Source organism: Rhynchophorus ferrugineus, unplaced genomic scaffold (genome assembly GCF_030347505.1).
Source record: "Rhynchophorus ferrugineus isolate W39M unplaced genomic scaffold, kcgeb_rfMv2 rfM9, whole genome shotgun sequence".
Lineage (NCBI taxonomy): Eukaryota > Metazoa > Arthropoda > Insecta > Coleoptera > Curculionidae > Rhynchophorus > Rhynchophorus ferrugineus.
The window spans coordinates 34648402-34671879 of record NW_027472588.1 but is presented as its reverse complement, the minus strand read 5'-3'; the positions used below and the strand labels follow the sequence as shown (position 1 = coordinate 34671879).

General features: G+C 31.2%; 3 protein-coding genes across 4 annotated transcripts; 2 read left to right on the top strand and 1 right to left on the bottom strand.

The window, feature by feature from the left end:
• The first annotated feature begins 13241 nt into the window (after positions 1–13241).
• LOC143202800 (succinyl-CoA:glutarate CoA-transferase) lies at positions 13242–15987 on the top strand. 2 transcript variants are annotated; one of them, XM_076414607.1, is made up of 4 exons: positions 13242–13351; positions 13537–14322; positions 14371–15423; positions 15532–15987. In XM_076414607.1, the coding sequence occupies exons 2-3, from the start codon at positions 13551–13553 to the stop codon at positions 15045–15047; spliced, it is 1449 nt and encodes a 482-aa protein (XP_076270722.1). In that variant the 5' UTR covers positions 13242–13351; positions 13537–13550; the 3' UTR covers positions 15048–15423; positions 15532–15987. The 2 variants fall into 2 exon arrangements, with proteins under 2 accessions (XP_076270722.1, XP_076270721.1); XM_076414606.1 differs by lacking the exon at positions 13242–13351 and having other exon boundaries at positions 13406–14322.
• A 906-nt stretch (positions 15988–16893) lies between these two features.
• Fbw5 (F-box and WD repeat domain containing 5) lies at positions 16894–20137 on the bottom strand. The gene is made up of 9 exons (XM_076414357.1): positions 19826–20137; positions 19620–19774; positions 19330–19504; positions 19103–19269; positions 18829–19042; positions 18493–18765; positions 18209–18434; positions 17934–18146; positions 16894–17880 (listed from the first exon to the last, which is right to left on the bottom strand). The coding sequence occupies exons 1-9, from the start codon at positions 20025–20027 to the stop codon at positions 17586–17588; spliced, it is 1920 nt and encodes a 639-aa protein (XP_076270472.1). The 5' UTR covers positions 20028–20137; the 3' UTR covers positions 16894–17585.
• Positions 20138–20332: 195 nt separating this feature from the next.
• LOC143202684 (lysosomal dipeptide transporter MFSD1) lies at positions 20333–23314 on the top strand. Its single transcript, XM_076414358.1, has 10 exons — positions 20333–20669; positions 20774–20936; positions 20990–21115; positions 21169–21377; positions 21430–21640; positions 21697–21910; positions 21966–22063; positions 22117–22229; positions 22286–22388; positions 23019–23314. Exons 1-10 carry the CDS (start codon positions 20531–20533, stop codon positions 23092–23094), a joined length of 1452 nt encoding a protein of 483 aa, XP_076270473.1. The 5' UTR covers positions 20333–20530; the 3' UTR covers positions 23095–23314.
• The last annotated feature ends 164 nt before the right edge of the window (positions 23315–23478 follow it).

Sequence of the window (23478 nt, the reverse complement as noted above, 5' to 3'; positions counted from 1 at the left end):
GTCGGATCAAAATGAAATGTTTATCTATAGACATCAAAAGTCATTCGAAAACTATCATCAAGCCGATGTCATCGAACTGATATTTCAATATATCAATGTATCAAAAAATAATTGAATATATCGGTATATCGGAGAAAAAAATAGCTTTTTTTCAACAACGCGTTGTTCAAATTGTTCAATTATCATCGGGAGAGACCTGCAATAACACTTTCATTCTATTTTAACAGCCCTTAATACATTATGGCGGGTACAGACTTGAGTATTTGGGGCGAATTTACGCAGAAAATTGGAACTGAATTCGGCCGAACAGGTTTCAAAACTGATTCAAAGTTGTAGTGCGCAAACACTTTGCGTAGTTCTAGTATTTGCCGCATGATTTTCAGCGCTTGGCGACGTACCGAATGTTGCCCCAGGAGCTGGGAATAGAGCCAATACATTAGAGCTAGAGTGAAAAAAAAATGGCGGGATTATGAATGACATAGGTTTTGGTTTCGAGAATAACATATACCTGTTTTTTTCCTTGTAATTTAATTAAAAATTAAATTAATTCTTAAACTAATTTTTAAAAATAATATATATAATTATATAAAAATGTTATAAAAAACATGAAAAATTAAAATATTTATATGTTCGTTGCAAGATTCTTATTATAAAATCTAAAATAACATTTAGCCAAGTATTTCCATTTTGCAAATGGAAATTATCAAAAACATGTCAGAAAAAGAAAATAATATCTCAAAAATATGAATTATTTTTTTGTTTTTTTTTTCTTGAATTTAAAAGAATTGTCAAATAATATGAAAAACTATTTCATAGCGAGCGAGCGAAAAAATCTTTAATAATAATCTCCTATAAAATAATTTTTGTTATTTGTTCCAGTATTGAAAGTTTCGACAGCTGATATACCAATTCTAGACAATTAAAGACGATTAGATAATAAATTAATTTACATCTGAAATGGTACCAAATGATCTATTCTTGATAGTTCTCATAACTCACTTTAAGATAGAATAAATAATTTGAATCCGTTTAATCGAAATATTAATAATATTTCTGCCTACGTCACTGATTAATATCTCCCCACAAACAAAGCAAAAATACATCATGAGTCCTCTAGAAAACGAATCCGAGCCGGAAATGCAAAAGTCCGCAGGAAATACGAACTACAAAAATATACTGCAGCCACGTCAAAACGTCAGGTTTCCCGTTTCCGATTTTGAATGCACATACTTGCGTCACGAGAGCCACTTATAATATTCAAAATATTTTATTGTATTAGCCTGAGGGATTACATTCCCGAATAGCGACGGATAATGCCTGAAATCTGTTTGGACCACCGTTAACATCGAGTTTAAATCGTGTTGTTTGGAACGAAGTTTCCATATAACAATCATGCGTATCTCTGTTAGTATTCAGATTATCTATCACAATCGTCAGTTTACTTAAATACCAAATAATAGATCAAAAACATCAAAAAGAACCATTTAATAACAAGCAAGACTGCCTACAAAGATAAAAAAAAAGCTTGCTCAGTTATATTCCTAAGGGATAATGGACACCACAATCCACAAGCTTGAAAAAATGTCACCGAAAGAATGCACAAAACTCTTAAATCCTTACATATTAGGTGGAGTGTTTACATTGGAACAAAAAGTAGCAGACAAGTAGCACAGCAAAAGTAGTCCACTCAACAATAATAGAACTAAAGGAGATCTACCACAAGGAATTAACTATTTTACACATATGATATACCAAAAATCGAAAATATTACAAGGCTACATTTGATGTTACTGGAATACTCTTGTTATTGGAGACACTAGCGAAAATGTAACCGAAAAACTATATCAGGCAACTAACAACATACATGTCTGGACTAAATCTTAGAGTCGAAAAAATTAAAAAATCAAATAAAAAGTCTAATTGAAATATAATAAATGTATTGAATGAATGAATGAAAGATGTTCTACCAGAAATAATACAAGTTTTTCAGAATAAAGTCCTAGAAGGTATCATAGTAGACGAACTATTGAAATGATATCAATATGTACGTCTGTTATTCAGAAATATCAATGAATTGTGAAGAATGTTTCGACAGCTGATCTTCTACCAATTCTAGATAATTAAAGCACAATTCATTTTTCACACAATTGATACAAATATAAAGAAAAGTAATAATAAATTAATTTACATCTGAAATGAATTTGAAGAAAAAAATCAATGAAGCTCTATTCTCTTGTTGATAACTCTGAAATAGAACGCAAACTCTAGAGATTCACACCATTTGATGATTTTATTTGATAATGTTGTGAAAAAATAGTCAAAGGTAATCAAAGGGAATCTGATGCCAGTGTCCCCACCAACTGAGTCGTCTCTTCTCCTCTAAGTATACTCTTCGACGTATTCATTATTGAGGCATTTTCTTATATCTTCTTATTATTACACTCCTTGAGATATTTCACTTCTGCTACTTGTATCTTACTTTTATCTCTCTTCAACACTACCTATGTGTCACAACCAAATGTAAGGTCCATACATTGCTTGGTACACTTAAACAAATTGCTATTTGAACAATAGAGTATAGAGAATGGCCATAGAGAATAATATGTTCCTCCTAATCACTACATATTGAATCAAATCGATTTGTTGTCAGATGTGGCAAGGAATAGCTGCAATAGACACAAGCAAGAACTGTTTGTATATCTGGAAATGACTGTCTTCAATAACACCCTTCGAGTTGGACGAACTCCATCATACACACGGCAGAAGAAATTGACAAATGGCGAAATTGTGAACTAGTATTAGACTAGAAATTAACAACTTAGTTCTTGACCTGTATGGATCAGAATATGACAATGAGTGAACGAACTTTCTGGATGTAGGATTATGATTCGTTGCTGACAATACCAAGACAAGGAGATGAGAGTGGAAACAACTAAAGATAAGTATATAATTAATATAGGATAATTGTAGAAAATAGTATTGTAGAGTGCGAAAAATATATGTGCATAGATATGCCTAGAATTGTTAAAAAAAGAATATATATATATATATATATATATATATATATATATATATATATATATATATATATATATATATATATATATATATATATATATATATATATATAAAGATTTGTTTAAAATATACGGGAGAATGAATACTAACTCTATTGTAAATATGACAAATGCATTAGGAAGAATATAGTGATTAAATTTTATTTTATCAAGATTAAATGTCCACAGGTAATAACAGAAGAATCTAAGGAGAATATATAATAACGAAGGAAACAAGAACAAAACCTATAAAGGTATATATATATATATATATATATATATATATATATATATATATATATATATATATATAAATATATATATATATATATATATATATATATATATATATATATGTTCTCTAATGAAAATAAAGTACATTACTCGGCTATACAATTGTTAATTAGTTGGATTAATGTAGGGGATACTATAATAATCCAGAGAATACCATAGGTGGTTTAGAAAAGAGTTCAATGTAAATATAATAAAATAACTCTAACCTACAAACTATATTTGACTGTGGCAGTGGCTGTTTAATTAACTGTAGTTTAAGTCCTTCCACAATATAAATGTTAAATATAATATAATGTTAAAATAAATTATATTTTATAACATTTTTGTTTCATTATTTTATTTATATTAAAATGTTGTTATATATTAGCTTTGATATGCGTAAAGCGTCAAATTTAAATGCGGCAACATTTCGACGTCATAAATTAAGATGACGTTAGTTCACTGCTACTTTGGATAGACTATAGAATGTTCTATAGACTATTATCTTTCAGAAAAACTATGATATAGCTTCATTGAATTAAGTATATATCAATAAAAGCCGAAATTACTTCAGTTCGAGTTTCATCCAGTTCATCAGCTGTCAAACGCTGTCGATTAACATTAATAATTGATAATGTCTCCAAACTGAGTTTTCGTTACATTTCCAACATTTCGTTTATTATTGGATACTTCCCCTCTTCGCGTCTTTCCTTCACTCCCTCGCACTTTCGTTCCTTAATCCAAACATTTCACCGTCTTTCACCGGTCTCGCACGCTGAATTATATATCGAGCGAAATTACCGTATATTTAATTTCCACTTCGGCGAAGCCGCAATCGCCGGTTTATTTAAGGGAAATATGAAATTTTCCGAATGGTGGTGTTCGTCATAGGGACGCATAGAATAAAGATGTACGACAAACAGGATTACGACCGCGCCGAAACCGCCCGATTGTTGACGAGGAAACCGTCAGCTGCGCCTAAGCGGCTTTCGCGACGGGACGACGAACGTTTCCGCTAGACTTACCTTCCCGGCCTTTATAATAGAGATATGTCGCGGGAATCGATGGAAACGTCCATCTTTTTTGTTGGACGACACGTCGAACGAGCGAAATCGGGGTTTCGTCTGCTGTAGTATCACGCGTCTGATTTTATGTAATAAAAATCGAGCCACCCATGATAGCAACAAGTGACGGCGTGGCGGGTGACGGAGTTGGGGTTTTTTTGTTTGATCGCATTTCCCATGGGGCTGCTGTAGATACGGATTTATAATCCATCCAAAATAACAGCGAACTCATCAATATGTAACAGGTCAATTGAAAAGTCCCCGACCTACAATAGTAAAACACATTTTTTGGCAAAATTAGTTTTTTCTATTCAACATAATTCCCTTCAAGGTGATACACTGATTATAGCGACCCTCCAACTTTTCGATACCATTTTTGTATTACGATTTGTTCTTTGCTTCAAAATAGGCCTTAGTTTCGTCGATCACCTCTTCAAAGACGAAAATTTCTTCCGAGTGAACATTCTCTTGAGATCTGAGAACAGGAAATAGTCGCGGGGGAGAGAGGGGTGGCAGATCTGCAGAATACGGTGGATGAGGAGGCAATTCGAAGCCCAGATTTTTGACACGGTGCATTATCTTGGTGAAGAAGCACTTTCTTTTTTTTCAAATGCGGCCGTTTTTCGGCGATTTCGTCCTTCAAACGGTCCAATAACGTTATGTAATACTAGCTGTTGATGGTCCTTCTTTTTTCAAGGTAGTCAATGAATATTATTTCATGCCCATCCCAAAATACAGACGCCATAAACTTGCCAGCCGAGTGTTACGTTTTCCCACGCTTTGGAGCGGGTTCATCGTCTACAGTCCACTCGGATGACTCGGGTAGAGCCATGTTTTATCCATTGTCATTTATGGAAACACTGCCCGGAATCATCAAATCGTCGTTGTTTTTATTCAAAAGTGAACTCGCGCGGCAGCCACTTTGCACAGAGCTTTCTCATACCCAAATATTCGTGAATGATATAATGTACACGTTCAGTTGATATCTTTAGAGTGTCTGCTATTTCATTTAATTTCAATTTACGGTCATTCAAAATCATTTTATAGATTTTTTAAATGTTTTCATCGGTAACAACCTCTTTTGGGTGTCCACTGCGTTCACCGTCTTCGGTACTCATTTCACCACGTCTAAACTTATCATACCAATCCTTGATAGTTGATTTTCCTGGAGAAGTGTCCGGAAACTTGGCATCAAGCTAAGTTTTTCCTTCAACTGTATTTTTTACCTTCAAAAAGCAATATTTTATCAACACGCCAAATTCCGTTTTATCCATTTGTTTCAAAAAAACAAAAGTTGCTTCATTGAAAATGCTATAATTCACAAAGTAATGATCTGACAGAAAAAAAATTGGATTTAATTCTAGTAACGCCATCCATGTGTCATGCCGGAGACTTTTCAACTGACTTGTTATTTTTTATATTAATGAATACCTCAGGAGTAAAGCTTTCGAACTATTAGTTTAAAATTATTTATTTGTTTAAAATGACTACTGGATGCATGACTGTGAGTATGCAAAAGCTCTGACAGTTTTTTTTTAAATATAACTTAGACATTTTGAAACGTATCGATTTTCTTCAATCCTGAAGGTGATATCTTATCTTATCTTATTAATCTTAATCTTATCCCACTAAGGGCAATCTGAATCACTCAGAACAAGCGGTAGTAAAGACCAGGTTTAGACTAAACTATGACAATCTTTCTATCCAATATATCGGGAAAAAAGTTTAATATATCGATATTAAAAAAAAATATACTCCGGCTTTATTGGCACAGTGGTCAAGGCGACAGGACGGTCAATCAACGACAATCCTGCTAGGGCATGGATTGACTTTATGTTCGTTATGGTAATTGTACCAGTTACCAGGCTGGATATGACCGGATGCCTTCTGGGAAGGTCTCTAAGTTGGTCACTCGGTAGGCTTAATGCTCTAGCGACCTTGAGGCATGTCGAATTTTACATCGTGGAATAACGGTCAACAAAGTACCCAGAAATATAATCCCAGATGTTGAACACGTGCGGGGTTCCAGCAGCTACAACTAGAACACGATAACAAATAGCTGGCAACCCCGAGACGTTTATCTGGGATGTTATTGAAGGGTATTTCCATTCATTCGGTACCCAACTATCGTTTGGTTTAGACGTGCCACCATCGACTGCCCAAGCCTCGTCTCCAGGTAATACCGCTGCCATCCGTTTTATCTATGTTGTATTTTCCACATTTTTATATTATTTCAATAAATAACGGTCACATAATGTAAACCACCACTGTTTCATTTCGTCACCCCAAAATGCCAAGGACCGTGGTTCGAAACCCACGTTAAACTGTAGGATCAGACCAGATAAACAATCGTTGGTAAAAAGAAGACTTTAAAATATCTTAAAAATATAAAAATATTATTGTCTATATTGTTAGAAAATTATGAATATGTCTATACCTATTTAATATCAACATTTTATAGATATGTTGCTCTGATAAGCAAAAAAGGTCATTGATGTCGAAAAATTGTGATTTTTTTATCGTGGACGTTGGAAGTAACTCTTAACCTAACCCATAAAAGAGACTTTAAAATATAGCAATTTTTTTAAAAATTTTTTAGCAAAATAAAATTGGCTGGTGAAAAAATTTACAAGACAATATACGTCGCGGAATGGATATTTACTGAAATGCATCGAAGCTGCCTATCGATCGCGGAGCGTTCATAGTCAACTTCCCTGCATTCGATCAAACGGACACTTTTTACCCATTCCGCCAATTTAAATTAATATTTTTGCCGGTCGGCGCCAGTTAACTATGGAATAAGTTTTAATTTCTGCCGAGCCTTTTGTACGACCGCGCCGACGTGCCTAAATAAACGTAAATTTTTAATTATCGGCCATCGATGCCTTGGGGCAACGAAAACAGAATTAAATTCCGAACCTATTGTTGATCACCGGCCGAATTTCAAATGTACGTGGCGCGCGTTAGGTTCGTTGCAGCTCTCTAATTAAAAAAATGTCGGATGCAGACGGAATACGCGTCCATTTGCCCGATCGGTTATTGTAATCAGTTAGGAAATGTTCGAAAATGGTCGCGTTCTCTTTGTTTGCATAAATTACCATTCCTTTTGCCACTGTCGTCTTCGACATACATGGCCATGCCGTTCAATAATCTTGTTGGACGATAAATGACATTAGATATTAATTATATAGTCTATTCAAAGTTTTTTTTATATATGCGTCATCGAAATTTGTGACGTCAAAACTTTGCAATGATGCCGCATCAACCCTGAGTTTCAGTTTAGTTTGACTTTGACATACAAAAAAATTCTAATATAAATAAAATAATTAAACAAACATGCTGTTTTCAAATATAATTTATTTTAACTTTATAGTACATCTAACATTATCGAAGGACTTTCTAACTACTATTAAGAACAATAGAATATTTTGTAGGTTAGAGTTGTTTTATTATATTTACATTGGACTCTCTTCCACACCACCCATGAGGTAGAGTTCTAAGCACATATTTCTAAGTAGTGGTATCCCCCTGGAGGCCTAATCCACCTAATTATCAATTGTATATCGAAGTAATATATTTTAGTTTCATTCGAGAGCATATTTACCTTTTTACATTTAGTTTACTTGTCAAGTCATCTTGATATCACTGTATATTTTATTTCTTGTGCTGCTATCTGTGTTCACCATTCTTCATAAAATTAATCACTAAATTCTGCCCAATGCATTTACCTAACCTAATGCTCATGTTTAATTTTGAACAATTACAATCATATCTGTGCACACGAATCAATCACGGCCTACAATTCCATTTTCTACAGTTATATTCGATTAATTATGTGCATACCTTTAGTTGTTTCCGCTCATCACTTTGTCTCAGGAATTTCCAGCATTATCAAATATCCTGAAAGTTTCCTTTAGTCACTGTCACTTTCCGAGTCACTGTCTAAGGCAATCACTAAGCTGTTAATTTCCAATCTGTTTAAAACATGTTCACGATTCCACCATTTATCAATTACTCCTTCTGTATGTCTTATCGAATTCAAAATAATAACTGACGGTTCTTCCAGGTTTTTTAACAATTAATTTTCAAACAATAATAAAAACATGTTATGGTTCATTTCTCCATGATAGTTGCCTTTAGATTTGGAGGAAAACAATATATCTGCAGTTAATTATTAATAAATATTATGATCAACAAAACCTAATCAAATGCTATTGTAACTTTTACCTTTTTCCATCAATGTTTGTTGTCTTTACACTTTTTTCATACATCTGACAACCGGACGGTGTCCAGCTATCAGACGTATGCAAAATTCTACCGGACGGTGTCCAGCTATCAGACGTATGCAAAATTCTTGAAAGCAATAGTGATATGATGTTTTAACTCTTACCTATAAATTATTCTGGCTGTATAATTAATTGTAGCTTTTAGATATACTACAATGTTAAAATAAATTATATTTGATAACATTTTTGTTCAATTACTTTATTTAAATTAGAATATCTAAGCCAAACTGAACAAAAACTCAGAGTTGATGCGGCAACATTGCGACTTTCTAACGTCACAAATTTCGATGACACATATATAAAAAGACTGAATAAACTAGATCTATAGTCCGTTCAATAAAACAGCGAATTAACGTCATCTGAATTAATAACGATAAAACGTCGCAATGTTGCCATATCGACTCTGTATTTAAGTTCACGTTGGCTTTGACTTACAACAAAATTCTAATACAAATAAAATAATTAAACAAAAATATTGTTATCAAATGCAATTTATTTTAACGTTATGGTACACCTAATGCATATATTATCGAAGGACTTAAAACTAAACTAATTATACAGTTATAATAGCTTAAAGGTTAGGGTTGTGTTTTATTGTATTTACATTGAACTTTTCCATATAACCTATCCTGGTGATATCCCGTGTAGGTCTTATCCACCTAATTAACAACTGTATGTCCAAGTAATATATTTTCGTTTCATTATAGAGCATATTTACCTTTTACGCTTAATTTTTGTTTCTTTCGGTACAGTATTTCCTCGTAAAATCATTTTGATAGTATTTTTTCTCTCCTCATACATTTTAACTAAGTACTCATGAATATTCTGAACAACTACACGCATATCTCTGCGCTTAAATCTTTCATACTCTACAATAAGATTTCCTACAGTTATCATATCTTGGAAATTGTCAGCATTGAATTATACCACCATATTCAGAAAGTTTCATTCAAGCCGTTCATTTCCAATCTAACAATACTTCACGATTCCATCATTTGTCAATTTCTTCCTCAATGCGTCTGATGGAGTTCATCTGTTTTTAACCAATCTTGTTTCAAGCGCGAAGAACAACATAAATACAATGAATTATTAATAAATGTTATTATTAATAAAACCTAATCAATTGCTATTCCAACGTTTACCTATTTCCATCAACTTTTGTTGTCTTAACACTATTTTTATTATATTTATTATATTTTATTATATTCCATCCTGAAATATCTGTGTCTCATTTAAATACACAAATTGAAATAATAAGACTTCCTTGATGTGTTATATGCTGTTAAAAATTGTTTTGGAAGAAGTGAAAAAAGAGAGGTTTTGGAGAAAAAATGCCTGGAAGTTGCATTTGACTTCGTGCACTCTTCGTGGGTTATCCTTATACTATATAAGTCGTATATTATCCAGCAGTGTATCTATAAGTTTTCTACGGATACTTCTCAAACTAAAAGTTTCCTCTGAAATAGTTGTATTAAGTTATGTTTATACTGAAAACAATTACTACTTTTATACATTTTATATCATGCTGGTCTTGATTTGTTACCCGCTTTGTATCAAGACGGTTTCTTTTCAGTGAATCAAAGATTATATTTTTCATTTTTTGAGATATTTCAGTGACCGTATCATAACGAATTTTACTGGCAAGATTAAAGACGCAATCTGTTCAATCTGGCTTCGACATTTTAAATCAGAGTAATAATACGCAGCAATTTGAAATTTAACAGAATAAGCAAAGCGTTAAAACAACGTTTGCCGATTTATAACCTTTAGTTATTATAATGAATATTTTGAGGAATTTTGCATACATTTGACAACCTGACGACTTTTGTAAGCTGGTTCGATTACATGTTCGAACTTTTCAGACATCATCGTGTCTTTTTTTTAATGGAATAAAACGAGAAGGAAAATATTGGCTGACTCTAAAACGAATTTACAAATTGCGACAGGCAATACATTAAATATCAAAACAAATATTTAGGCTATGGCCGAATTATTGAATGACGTCTTTCCATGAAGAATAATTCGCGAAACGGCGATTTAGCATGGCTAGGCAGATCTTCGGGGGTTTTTTAAATCAAATGTTTATGTGAATTAGCCCCAAACGATTCAACATCTGAAAGACAATATTCGTCATAAAATTAAAGAAATTCAGCCTCAGATGTTGCAGAATGTTATGAAAAATGCCTTAAAAAGAGCCGAAAGTTGCATAGCGAATCGCGGTCACCATTTAGCCGATATAATTTTTCAATCATAACGAAAAAAAATTAAAGACCAAATAAACGTTTTATGAAAACCAAACTTACTTATCTTTTCTTTGTTCAAAGTTATAGGCAATCAAAATGGTAGCGGGACTTTTGCCCCACGTTGTATATACAACAGTGAAAGAAAAACCCTATATATACGAAAATTTCGTCCCAACATAGATTAACACAATTCGAAAATAACAAGAATCTCTCAGAAAGATTGTTCTCGCTTAAGAACCGATAGTAATTGATATGGTTCTGGAGACATAGCATTCATTGTACTAGAGGCAATTATAAGGGTTGTTAATTTCAGTAATCATTTCAGGTCTCTTTAATAAATGATTTTCTTAACAACCGAATTAACAACACACAGCACTAACCGAATATTGCAAGCCATAAAAATATTAATGTGTAATAAAAGTATAGAAATAAATTACCTAATTGTGTTCGTCATTATTTTAATTTATATATTACAGTCAAATATCATTCTCAAAATTGTTTTATTCGTATATTCGTATATGTATTACCTCATTTATTATTCCATATTTATGTTAATAAAATAAAAGTAAAGATAAATACTTATGTTTGATGTTCTGAAGTTCTTACAGTATTGAAATTGAAATATAAATAGATGTCTTGGTTAATGAGAAGAAAATCACGTTTGTCAGTACATAATAGTAATTAGACCTACGGAAGTTTTCCAAAACAAAGTCCTAATACTTACATTTACTTGCACTGAAATCAAAAGAGTCTCATAAGGAGAGACATAAGGAGAGGCTCCATTCTCAGGCTAATACCGAAGTATTGTAACTCTTAAATTACACCAGAATAACACAGACTCAAAAGAATTAAACCAATAACACAGACTCAAAAGAATTAAACCAGTTGATCTTGTGTAGGATAATGTATTGTTAATTTATTATATTTCACATTGAGTCAGTTTTAGTTTACAGATATATCACTCGCTGGGCTTTGTGTAAACGGGATATTTTAGGTTAATTTTTGAATCCAATAAAATATATTCTAGTTATGTATTATTCTTCAAATATACATATAATTTAGAAAACTGGCAACGTGGCGAAATCCAATTTTAGTGCGAATGACGGGCGTCCCTATGAGTAAACTCGTAGTAGATAATAGGACACTTTTACAGACACTCATTTTAGACAAATTTTCCTACCGTAAAGCAAGGCCTCTTGCAATTTTATGACATTGGCAATGAAAATATTACAGAAAGAAACAATTTTTGCAAATAACCTTTATTGTACCGTTAGAGACTTAATTACATTAACCGATAGAATATTCACAAATATCCATTTCTCACTCTTAAAGGAAATAGTTATTCTGATTCTAATAAAGGAATGCACTGAAAGAATTAATGCTTTTCTGTTGTAGAATCTGGCAATAGGACATATAAGATATGAATTTTTGGATACCGTAGTGGAGATAGAACATAGTGCTCACTATCTTTTGGGATATTAATATATATTCAACTCATCAGCATGCCAGCTCATACTTTTTATCTAAAAATCGGCGTACTAATAATGTTAATGAGTAATTTAAACCCAGCTGTTATATAATGACACCAGATTTCAGATAATATTAAATATATTGCGAATTTCAAAAAAAAGTATCAGGATCAAAATTTATCAAACATAAATCACTAAAACATTTTTTAAAAGTTCAGTATTAAAAATTCTTTCTATTCAAAATCGTTCACATTCTTTTTTTAGTATTCAATTATAATAGACATTAAGATTTAATATACAACATATACTATTTCATAAAAAATCCGCAAATAAATAAAAATCATTAAAACAAAAGGAGAGACTACCATTAATGAAAATGAAAAAGTTTACCTTTGCCAACATACTAAACAGTCCATATTCCTATGAATTTACCACCAAGCCAATTTTATTATTACTTTTTAATCAAAATATAAACATATTTATTCAGTATTTATTAAATGAACCTAAGTTATTTGTTTTTACCACAATTGAAAATAATTTAACAAAAACGTTCTCATTAAATTCAATACAACAACAATTATATGCACTTGTTTTCTCATTATCCCAACCTTCTGAGTAATTGTAATTTGCTTTTTATTAACCTGCTATATTATTCGCTCTCATTACTGTATTTTAAACTTCTTGTACACAACTATTTGTTTTATGTTTAATTATTGACAAAAAATTTTAATATCTGTGAGTAGTTTTTTATAATTATAAAATATTATTTGAATTTAATTTCATTAAACATTCCTGCAGTTAGGCAACCAGTAATATTATTTTATAACTGGTTGCATACTATTAGGTAGACTTTTACTAGAGTTTAAATTTTTAAGAATATACGAAATTCCAGAAATATATTACGAATTAAATAATGATCATTAAAGAAAAATAAGTTTTCAAATAAATCATGTATACGAGGTAGGTTCTGCCCGATATACAAAGAAGAAATCGTATCATATGTTTTGTGTCTATGTCAGAAAGAAAGACAGAAAACCATTATTTTGAATCAAGAATATGATTATTTTATCTAATCGAACTTAATTTTATATGTGATTAAATAAACGTGCCAATATAAAAGATAATACATCAGTATTGAGTTATAGTTAATATAGGTGAAATGTCGGACTCAGTGCCATCCCCCCAACACCCTGAATCTTCAACTACAACGGTGACCTTGGTCGAAACCACAGATGAGCAGGTAATCTTATATTTAATTTTGAATGTGATAATATATATCTCGCATAGACGCATTTCTAATTCAACAATGTTTCGTTTAACAAACTTAAATATTTTTCGAAATGTACATTCGGCAAGAAAAGTTGAAAAAATGAAAGAAAGAATATTACATACATCTAGCACATATTTAACAAATTCACCTTTGGAAGGAATTCGGGTATTGGATCTTACAAGGATTGTTGCTGGTCCTTATTGTACGATGGTTCTAGGAGATTTAGGAGCTGAAATAATAAAAGTAGAAAAACCTGGAGCAGGAGATGAATCAAGATTGTGGGGACCACCTTTTATAGGTGATACTAAAGAATCCTGTTATTTCGTGACATTCAATAGAAATAAAAAAAGCATATGTGTAAATATTCAGTCAAATGAAGGTAGGGATATTCTTTATAATTTGGCTAAATCGTCTGATGTTTTGGTGGAGAATTATGTCCCTGGGAAGTTAGATAGCCTTCAGTTGGGATATGATGATTTTAAGAAAGTAGCTCCTCATTTAATATACTGTTCTATTACTGGATTTGGTCCTGAAGGACCTTATAGCAGGAGACCTGGATATGATGTTATAGCTGCTTCAATTGGTGGCTTAGTACATATAACAGGACCAAGAGATGGGGAACCTTGCAAAGTTGGAGTAGCTCTGATCGATATTGCTACAGGTAATACTGTCATAAAAATTATGAATACTTAATAGAAAAAGGTTGTAGGTCTGTATGCTCATGGAGCTATTATGGCTGCTTTAATAAAAAGAGCAAAGACAGGAGAAGGACAAAAAATTGACTGTGACCTGTTGTCAACACAACTATCAACCTTAATTAATATAGGCTCAAATTATCTGAATGCAGGTAAAGAAGCAACCAGATGGGGTACAGCTCATGAAAGTATTGTGCCATATCAAGCATTTCCAACCAAAGATGGTTATTATACAATAGGCACTGGATCGGATAAACAATTTGTGGAATTATGTGCGAAATTAAAGTTAAATAGCTTAACTGAAAACCCAAAATTTGTAAACAACAAAAACCGGGTACAAAATCGTGTAGAGCTCATTGACATCATTAGCAATGCAATGAAAAATAAAACAAATGAGGAATGGAATTCCATATTTAGCAATTGTTCTTTTCCAAATGGGCCTGTTAATAATCTTAAAAATGCATTTAATGACCCACATGTGCAACATATCAACTTGGTAAAAACTCTAGATCATCCATTAACAGGGACAGTAAAGGTTGTTGGACCCCCAGTAAGATATAGTGCAGGTGGAAATGAAATTAGAAGTGCACCACCAGTTTTAGGTCAACACACTGATGATGTTTTAAAAAATATATTAAAATACAATAATGAACAAGTGAATAAATTGAAAGCTAAGAAAATTATTGCTTGAAACAAACAAGTCATTGTTTTACTACAGTGGTAATGTAATAATCTTTGAAATATTAGTTTTATCTACTGTTTGTTTAACATGTTGATGAAATATATATAGTGTTATGAGATAAAATATAGAAATTGTGTTTTGTTTTCATATTTACCAAATCTAACCTTCACATATTATTTGTAACATTAAGCCAAGACATAATTAAATTATTACAATAATTATATATCAGTATTTTGCTTATTTTTTTAAATTGACTGATTTCATTTTTAGGATCATGCAGTTCCTAGAGTAACTGTTAAATTAAAAAAGCCTAAAACTGATAGAAAAGTACAATGGAGCACTGAAACTGTAGATAACGAACATTTGGGAAAGAAGAAGTCAAAATGTGAGTATTATAAATACCATTGATGTATTACAATAATAATTTAATTGATCTATACAATGGAAATAACTCTAAATGAAATATTAATAAATTCTTCATCATATTCATCAGGTTGTTGTATTTACAATAAACCCCGGAAATTCGATGAAAGTTCCTCAGATTCATCAGATGATGAATGTGAACATTGCCAAGGTCACGTAGAAAAGAAAAGCACCGTACAAACAGTGCCCTCACCTGGAGGTTCGACTGTGACTGAAACAACAGAAGGGGATCCGCCTATTTCAAATTCAGGCGAACCAGCACAACATTCTCAAGAATAAAAGCCATATCACATTCTCTCGTCTGTATAAAATTATGTTTGTTTCTTTAGTAAGCAAATTTATTTATTAATTCGTTATTGATTGACCCGTTAAGCTAAAAAATATACAATTTTTTATTCTTAAGATTGCCCCCTCTATAACTTGATTGTTTTCAAGTGTTTGACTTTGAATGGCAAAAAATATATCAGTGTAAAATAAATGTCAGTATTAATGATGCATATTGATATAATAAAGGGTATATAAGTAATAGGCTATTTTATTTGTGACAGAAAAATAATTATAGCACCCTACTAAATTATTTACTAAGCTCAAGGAACACCACCTACAACTTTAAAAATGCGATCTAAAACCTGTTTTTATCAAGAACAACAAGAATTACTGACATTAAAAAACAGAATAACACTATTGTTTTTTATTTCTGCGAATGTATCTAGCAATCTACTATATATTGAATAAAGCCATAATGGGCAATGTAATCTATGCAGTAATGACAGAGTAATCTACTGCATGGAAGCAGTGTTTTGTTAAAATAGAAATGAAACTGAAACGGTTGTTTAATAGTTAAAAACAAGTCATATCTACCTCGCTCGCTGTGTACATCTCGCAATACATCTTTGTACTTGCCGATTTCAGGTTTTTCACATGAGAATTCATGCTTCTGGGGACAGGACCTTACTGCTACTTTTTTTAAATTAATCTGGTCCATTTTCTTGACTGTGAATTGTCATTTTTACGAAGAGTTTCAAAATTGGTCGTTTTTTAATCAAAGACTTTCAAAAGCACCAAGACTAGCAATAAACTATGTTTTTAATGTTCTCACAAAAAAATATTCAAGATCTTAATACATACGACTAGTGTTAAGAATGAATTGATCTTCGTTTTCAAATCTAATCTTTTTAAACTTTTTGTCAGATATGTCAAATCAATACAAGGCCTCCCTAGATTCACATTTCAACTATAATTACCAACTGGCATATACTCGATCGAACTTTTAGGTATATGGATGTTTTCTTTTGAACATTTCTTTTCACATCTTAAGTATATGAGCTAAGGAGAGAATATACATATATTGATACGTCGGCTGTGATTAGTGAAGATCAAATAGAAAGGTATGAAACCTGAAAAAGAGGTGAATTGGACATTAAAATGAAACAATAAAGATCACAATAATTTATTGAACAAAAAATATTTGTCAATATTAGTATATAGATATGCACAATAATGATCTCTGATAAAAACTTCAAACGAACTACAATATATTTTAAATAAAATAAAGTATATTGTGAATGTATGCGACTAACGACAAAATACGGTAAGAAATAAAGCTGCAACACAAAACGAAAATTATACATATAACAGTTATTGCGATATATGTATTTCTATAAATCCCACCTATATACCTTACGTATTAATATAAATTATATGAAGCAGTCTAAAACCATGCTTACACGTGTATATTACATTGCAACTCGTCCTTGACTTCTTTTCCTTATTGCCAAACTAAAACAATCCCGTAGCTGCACTTTGCATAATATTACTCAGAGAACACAAAACACAAATTGCATTACTACTAACTGAAAAGCAAAAGTATTCCTATTTTCGATTGAGTATTTATATATGTGTGTAAGAACTAAGAACTCTAATGAAAATTAACAAACCGAGCGACAATAATCCCATTGCTATATATAAAGTATACATATACTTATAATTTTAGCATAATGAGATTCAAATAAAGTTGTATATAAACACTCAAGACAGCTTTGTATGTAAAATGATTAATAACAATAAATAAAACATGGTTGATAAAAAGATGTATATGCTCCATGGTGGTACTGAGCCCATTCATTACCTAGATCTGTACTGCGAATATGAACTACCTTCACCCCTATAACTCCTAGTCTTTTTTGCTTCTTTTCTCAATTCGACTCCCACTTCTATTTTATTAACATCCAATCGTAATTCTCTCACTTTAGATCTTGACCTCCAAATTTTAATTTTGAAATCATCTGAGGTGGTTACCAGCATTTCGGGATCTTTTGGGTTGAAGGCAACGGAATTAACGACATCGTGATGAGGGAATTTAGCAAGGCATACCCCATAGTGTCTATCCCAAAGGTATCCATGATTGTCTTCGGCCCCACTGTAATTTTGTTTTTGAAATTACTAGATAACAACAAAATAAACATAATTTACCTTGCTACATATTCATTGCATACATCAAGAAATATGAAGAAACATTCGTTATTAGGTGTGTAAGCTTTGTGAGCCCTTAACATGGTTCCAACTTGCTTAAATGTCACCAAATCGATAACGTGAATATCAATTTCTTGAGCAATTGGTGGTGGGTCTAGTGGATTTGTAATAACATAGTTTTCTGGCCAAGATCGGCTGTTTACATACAAATATCTATAAGCGACAAAAATAGAAAATTATATTTAATTAACCAATAACAGTTTTTTTTATTATACCTATGATCGGGGCTCAATCCCATACCAACAATATGTCCGTGTAGATCGATAAGATGATCTGGTTTATCAAATTTTTCAGCATTTTTTTCCAGCCAGGCAGAACTCAAAGGTGGGCTACCAGATCTCATTTGCTCTTTGCGTTGTTCTAACAGAACTAACCTTTCTTTTAAAGAGGGACCTGGATCCATCTTTTTGGGAAAAACAAAGGGTTTAATCCTTTTAAAGCCTAAAACAGCACTTATATTTTCTCTTATTAAAAATGACTATCTTAGAAACGGTGTTACCTATTTGATGAGGGGTGTATGTTTTATTTCCGGTGGTGAAAATTAAATATTTGTCATGCAAAGAATCTGTCTCATCACTGGATGTTGAATGATCATCATCATCAAAGCCTTCATCTTTGTTATTGTCATCTTGATCCATCTCATAATCACTATCATCCCCAGCCTGTTCACTTTGCTCAAATTCAACTCTGCGATAGTCTGAATTATACCAAATAGGGTTTGCAAAATCATTATTAACTCTCATGGGATTTAAAATAGGCATCTCATCAAATACTACAAAAAGAATAGTTTTAAGTATATGGTCATATATATATATATATATTTACGCACTATTACCTGACTTACTACAAGTAGGGACATTGCTCATATCCCTATGACTAACAGGGTTACCATGTTCAAATATAACTCCTTGATCCACAGGCACTCCGGCATACTCACCTTCATCTAGGCTAACATTTTCTGCACTAGAAAGACAATTTGCTACCATGATTGCTCTAATAGAACTTGCATTTCTGTTATAAAATCTGAACAAACAGTGAGTTATTGGAGTCTGAAATAAAATTGCATATATTAAAAAAATAAAAATACATATTATTTAAAACATATTTACCAATTCTGAATCTGTTTCTTGTGTTGCTCTGGTTAACCATAAATGAGAACTGCTCACTAAATGAGCTAGCCACAACAAATCTCCTGAAAGTAAGTACTGATCACTATACCAAGTTCCAAATATATCATAAGGCTTATTAACCACTCTACACTGCAATTTAAAACCATCTAAAACAATATAGCATTTTATTTTTTATTAAGAATTACTTTCAAATTGACTAGTTATACCCAAATTGAAAACAGCTATTTCACCAGATGTACTATGGGTGGTCCCAAAATGAACCCCTGACACTAAAAGTAGTGTATCAGTTTCATTGAATTGAGAATACTGAGTATATTTCCATTTAAATTGTTTCATATTCATGCTATATTTAACTGTTGCTGGATAATTTGAATGCCAAACCTATAAATATGACATAACAATACAATGTTTCTAAATAAAAAATAACATCTTATCCGTTCATGTACCAAATAAATCGGGACTTTTTTAGATATTAACATATATTCAAATTACTTACAGTGACATATCCATCTTTAGAGCAAGTTGCAAAATAACGCCCATTGTGAGAAAAACTAACATGCAATACTTGATGATTATGTTCTGTTAATGTTTCTGTTTGAACAACAGGAATCTTATAACAAAGCCTTTTAAATTCTTCATACCACGTTTTACCTAAAATTGCAGAAATTGAAATAAATTTGAATAAAAATATCACTAACATACCTGCTACAACTGGTACTGATTTGTCAACTAAAAAGCTCTTGTAAAATAGGTCTCTCCATAACAAGTCATTCCTACTAGCCTCAAACCACAATTTACAAACCTCACCAGCAGCTATTAAATCTTTGTAAGTAAGATGCTGAAATATTTTGTACAAAGCAGGATACGGTAAATAGCACCACAAGCTACCTTCCGTTTCGTTCATTTTAAAGTAAATTTTAGATTAATACTTGTTATACCCATAAATTATTCGACTATCCACAGCCATAAATAACAATAACAATGTCAAAATCAAAACAGAAATCAGCTGAAAGTGACAGTGTATGACTTGAAGTTACCTCTACAATTTTTTATTATTTAAATTTTTTTATTTATTTATCTCAAATATATTAATCAAGTAGTACGTTATCATTAAAATGTTTTATATTATTTTAAATATATATATTTAAATATTACTAAATATAATTACTGTACTACCACATCTATATTTTTAAAACGTTTGGAACTAACTTCATAACAAATGATTCATTCTTTGTTTTTGAAAACATAGGGGGTTTATATAGATAATGTGGTTATTTGCTAAAGTTCTTGGAAGAACGTCCGAATCATAATTACTATTTAATTTCGTTTATTTTTATATTTCTAATTGTTTTGTGCTTTACACTATTACTAGATTCTCTGGAGAAGCAATAACATTTAACATTTATTATGGAGAATGAGCCTGATATTCAAGTTGCTGTAAGTGATGATAGAACAATCTGTGATAAATGCTGTTATACTTTTTGCCACCCTAGTGGGACTGCTCACAGATTTATAGCTTTAATATTTATGTGTTTTCTAGGATTTGGTAAGTTATACTACATGATTTTAACTTTTTGATACAAATAATTTTGTCAAATTATATATTTCAAGTTGCAGCTAGTTTTAAAGGAATTTGTATATTATTTTTAGGATCCTATTTTTGTTATGACAATCCAAGTGCTTTAAAAGAACATTTTACTAATCATTCAATTAATAGTCTAAACATTACAGACAATGAGTATACTGGTTTATACTCTATTTATTCATGGCCAAATGTGATTATGTGCTTTATAGGAGGATTTCTTATTGATAGGTAAAGTTTTTCTTACATCAATATATATTTTATTAATGTTGTTTATATTTTAGAATACTTGGGATAAGAGCTGGAACAAATATATTTATGGGATTCACTTTATTAGGTCAGCTAATATTTTCCTTTGCCACTTTATGGAATCAATTATGGTTGATGTATATAGGAAGATTTATATTTGGGTAAATTTATATAGAATTTGAGTTCTTATATGGTTAAAATTTGAAATTCACAGAATAGGTGCAGAATCATTAGCTGTTGCCCAAAACAACTATGCAGTTTTATGGTTCAAAGGAAAAGAACTAAATATGGTCTTTGGTTTACAATTGAGTTTTGCTAGAGTTGGGAGTACTGTTAATTTTTGGGTCATGGAGCCTGTTTATAATTGGTTAAGTGAAAGAGTTGTGGGAGGAAATTATATTTTAGGATATGCACTACTTATTGGTAAAATGATTATTAAGGTATGTTTGTAATTTTGTTACTCCTTTTTTTTTAGCTGCCACTACTTGCTTATTATCAATGTTGTGTTCATTAATATTAGGTGCAATGGATAAACGTGTTGAAAATTTAACGAACAGGGCTGATATTCGAACTACTGATATAGTTAAGATCACTGATGTTAAGGATTTCAAATTAACTTTTTGGTTACTTACAATAATATGTGTAACATATTATATTGCTATTTTTCCATTTATTAGTATAGGACAGTAAGGTATTTAGCAAGAAGTTCATTATATTGTAATGAAAATTTCTTTATTTTTAGGGGTTTCTTTATTACCAGATTTAATATGACTGATACAGAAGCTGATAGAATAATTAGTTTAATATATCTCATATCAGGCGTAGGGTCTCCTTTGACTGGCATCTTATTAGATAAAACAGGACTTAATGTATTTTGGATATTTTTATCTATGATAATAACAATCATATCTCATACGCTTCTAGGATTCACATCAGTTAATCCATATATTGGAGTGGTATTCATGTACACCATGTAAATAGTTTTGAAATATTAATTTTCTGTATTTTCAGGTAATGCTTGGTATATCTTATTCAGGTTTGGCTAGTGGTTTATGGCCAATGGTATCGTTAATTATTCCAGAACACCAGCTAGGAACAGCCTTTGGAGTGCAAGTTAATTGAGAAACCATCATGAGATTCTTATAAAAGTTTACTATTTTAGATGTCAGTCATTACAAAACCTTGGACTAGCAGTTGCGTTAATCATTGTGGGATCTATAATTGAAAATTGGGGATACCGATTGCTTAGTGAATTTTTCATTTTTAGCTTAATGTGTGAGTTAACTTTAGTTTTCTTTTATTGTTTTAATGTTAATTGTAACAAATTTTAGTGTCTCTTGCAACAACTGGTTTTTTGCTATTGTTGGATAAACATGAAGGAGGTATTCTGAACTTGACCCCAGGTGGAAGGAAGAGATATCAAAACCAATTGTTGTAAGTTAAAAAAATCATTTATGAACTGAATATGACTGAATCAGTATATTGAAAAACAAAAGTGTGCTAAATTTGTTGTCAGTTTTTTTTTTAAATATGTTTTTAGCAATTTTTATTACTAATCTGAAAGTGAGTGGGTATAACAGGATACGTTTATTGTTGAAATATTTCATTGAAGATGAAAAAAGTGAAAATTTAATATTTAATATTCATAAACTTTAAAATATTATATTTTTTCGTGTGAAATATTTTTTAAAGTATTTCTCATTTATGATATGTATAAGCTAACATGAAGTATTTGTTTTCCGATAATATGGCGAAAGTAACAGTTTCCTTCAATCCTTCAGTCTTATATTCACTATTATTTCATAGCAATCTAAATAAAGTCAAAAATGTATAGCCGACCGCAAATAATGAACTAGTAGTATCTCTCTAATAAACAAAAGAGCAGCATTATGAATCACCAACACTCATTATCATGTGTTAGCCTTCACATTGTAGTGGTCATAATTTTTTTGAATGTGATTTTAAACTTTTTTCTATATTCAGACAATTGTTTAAAAAAATTACGAAACATTTTTTATTGATGTTGTGTGATTGTGTATCATATTAATTGATGTTTTTTTTAAGGAATGATGTGATGGAGAGGCAAAGAATTTTGACAGCAGAAGTTCTACCAAACGATGGAAATGATCAAGAATCATGACTTTATTTTAAGCCAAATTTAGTTGTATTAATTTAATGGCACTTGTTAAATGATGTTGTTTACATACCGTTAACAGAAGTCATTATTTAATTGTTATAAAACAATTAGTTGTGTTAAGAATTATCTGTATTATATAATACATTTAATATAATTAAGATTATTTTATTTTAAGCTCTTTATAGGAAATAATTAATCAGCAAATAAAGAAATATTGATAGCATTTTATGAATATTTTATTTCAGTGACGACTTATTGGATCTTCGATAAGGATGGGGCGATTTAAGTATGTTGAACGGGCATATACTAACGGGTAGGGTTGTCTAAAAAAAAATATCTTTTATTTAAGAACTACACAACAGGTGCAGTTATTGTTATTAGCCCCCA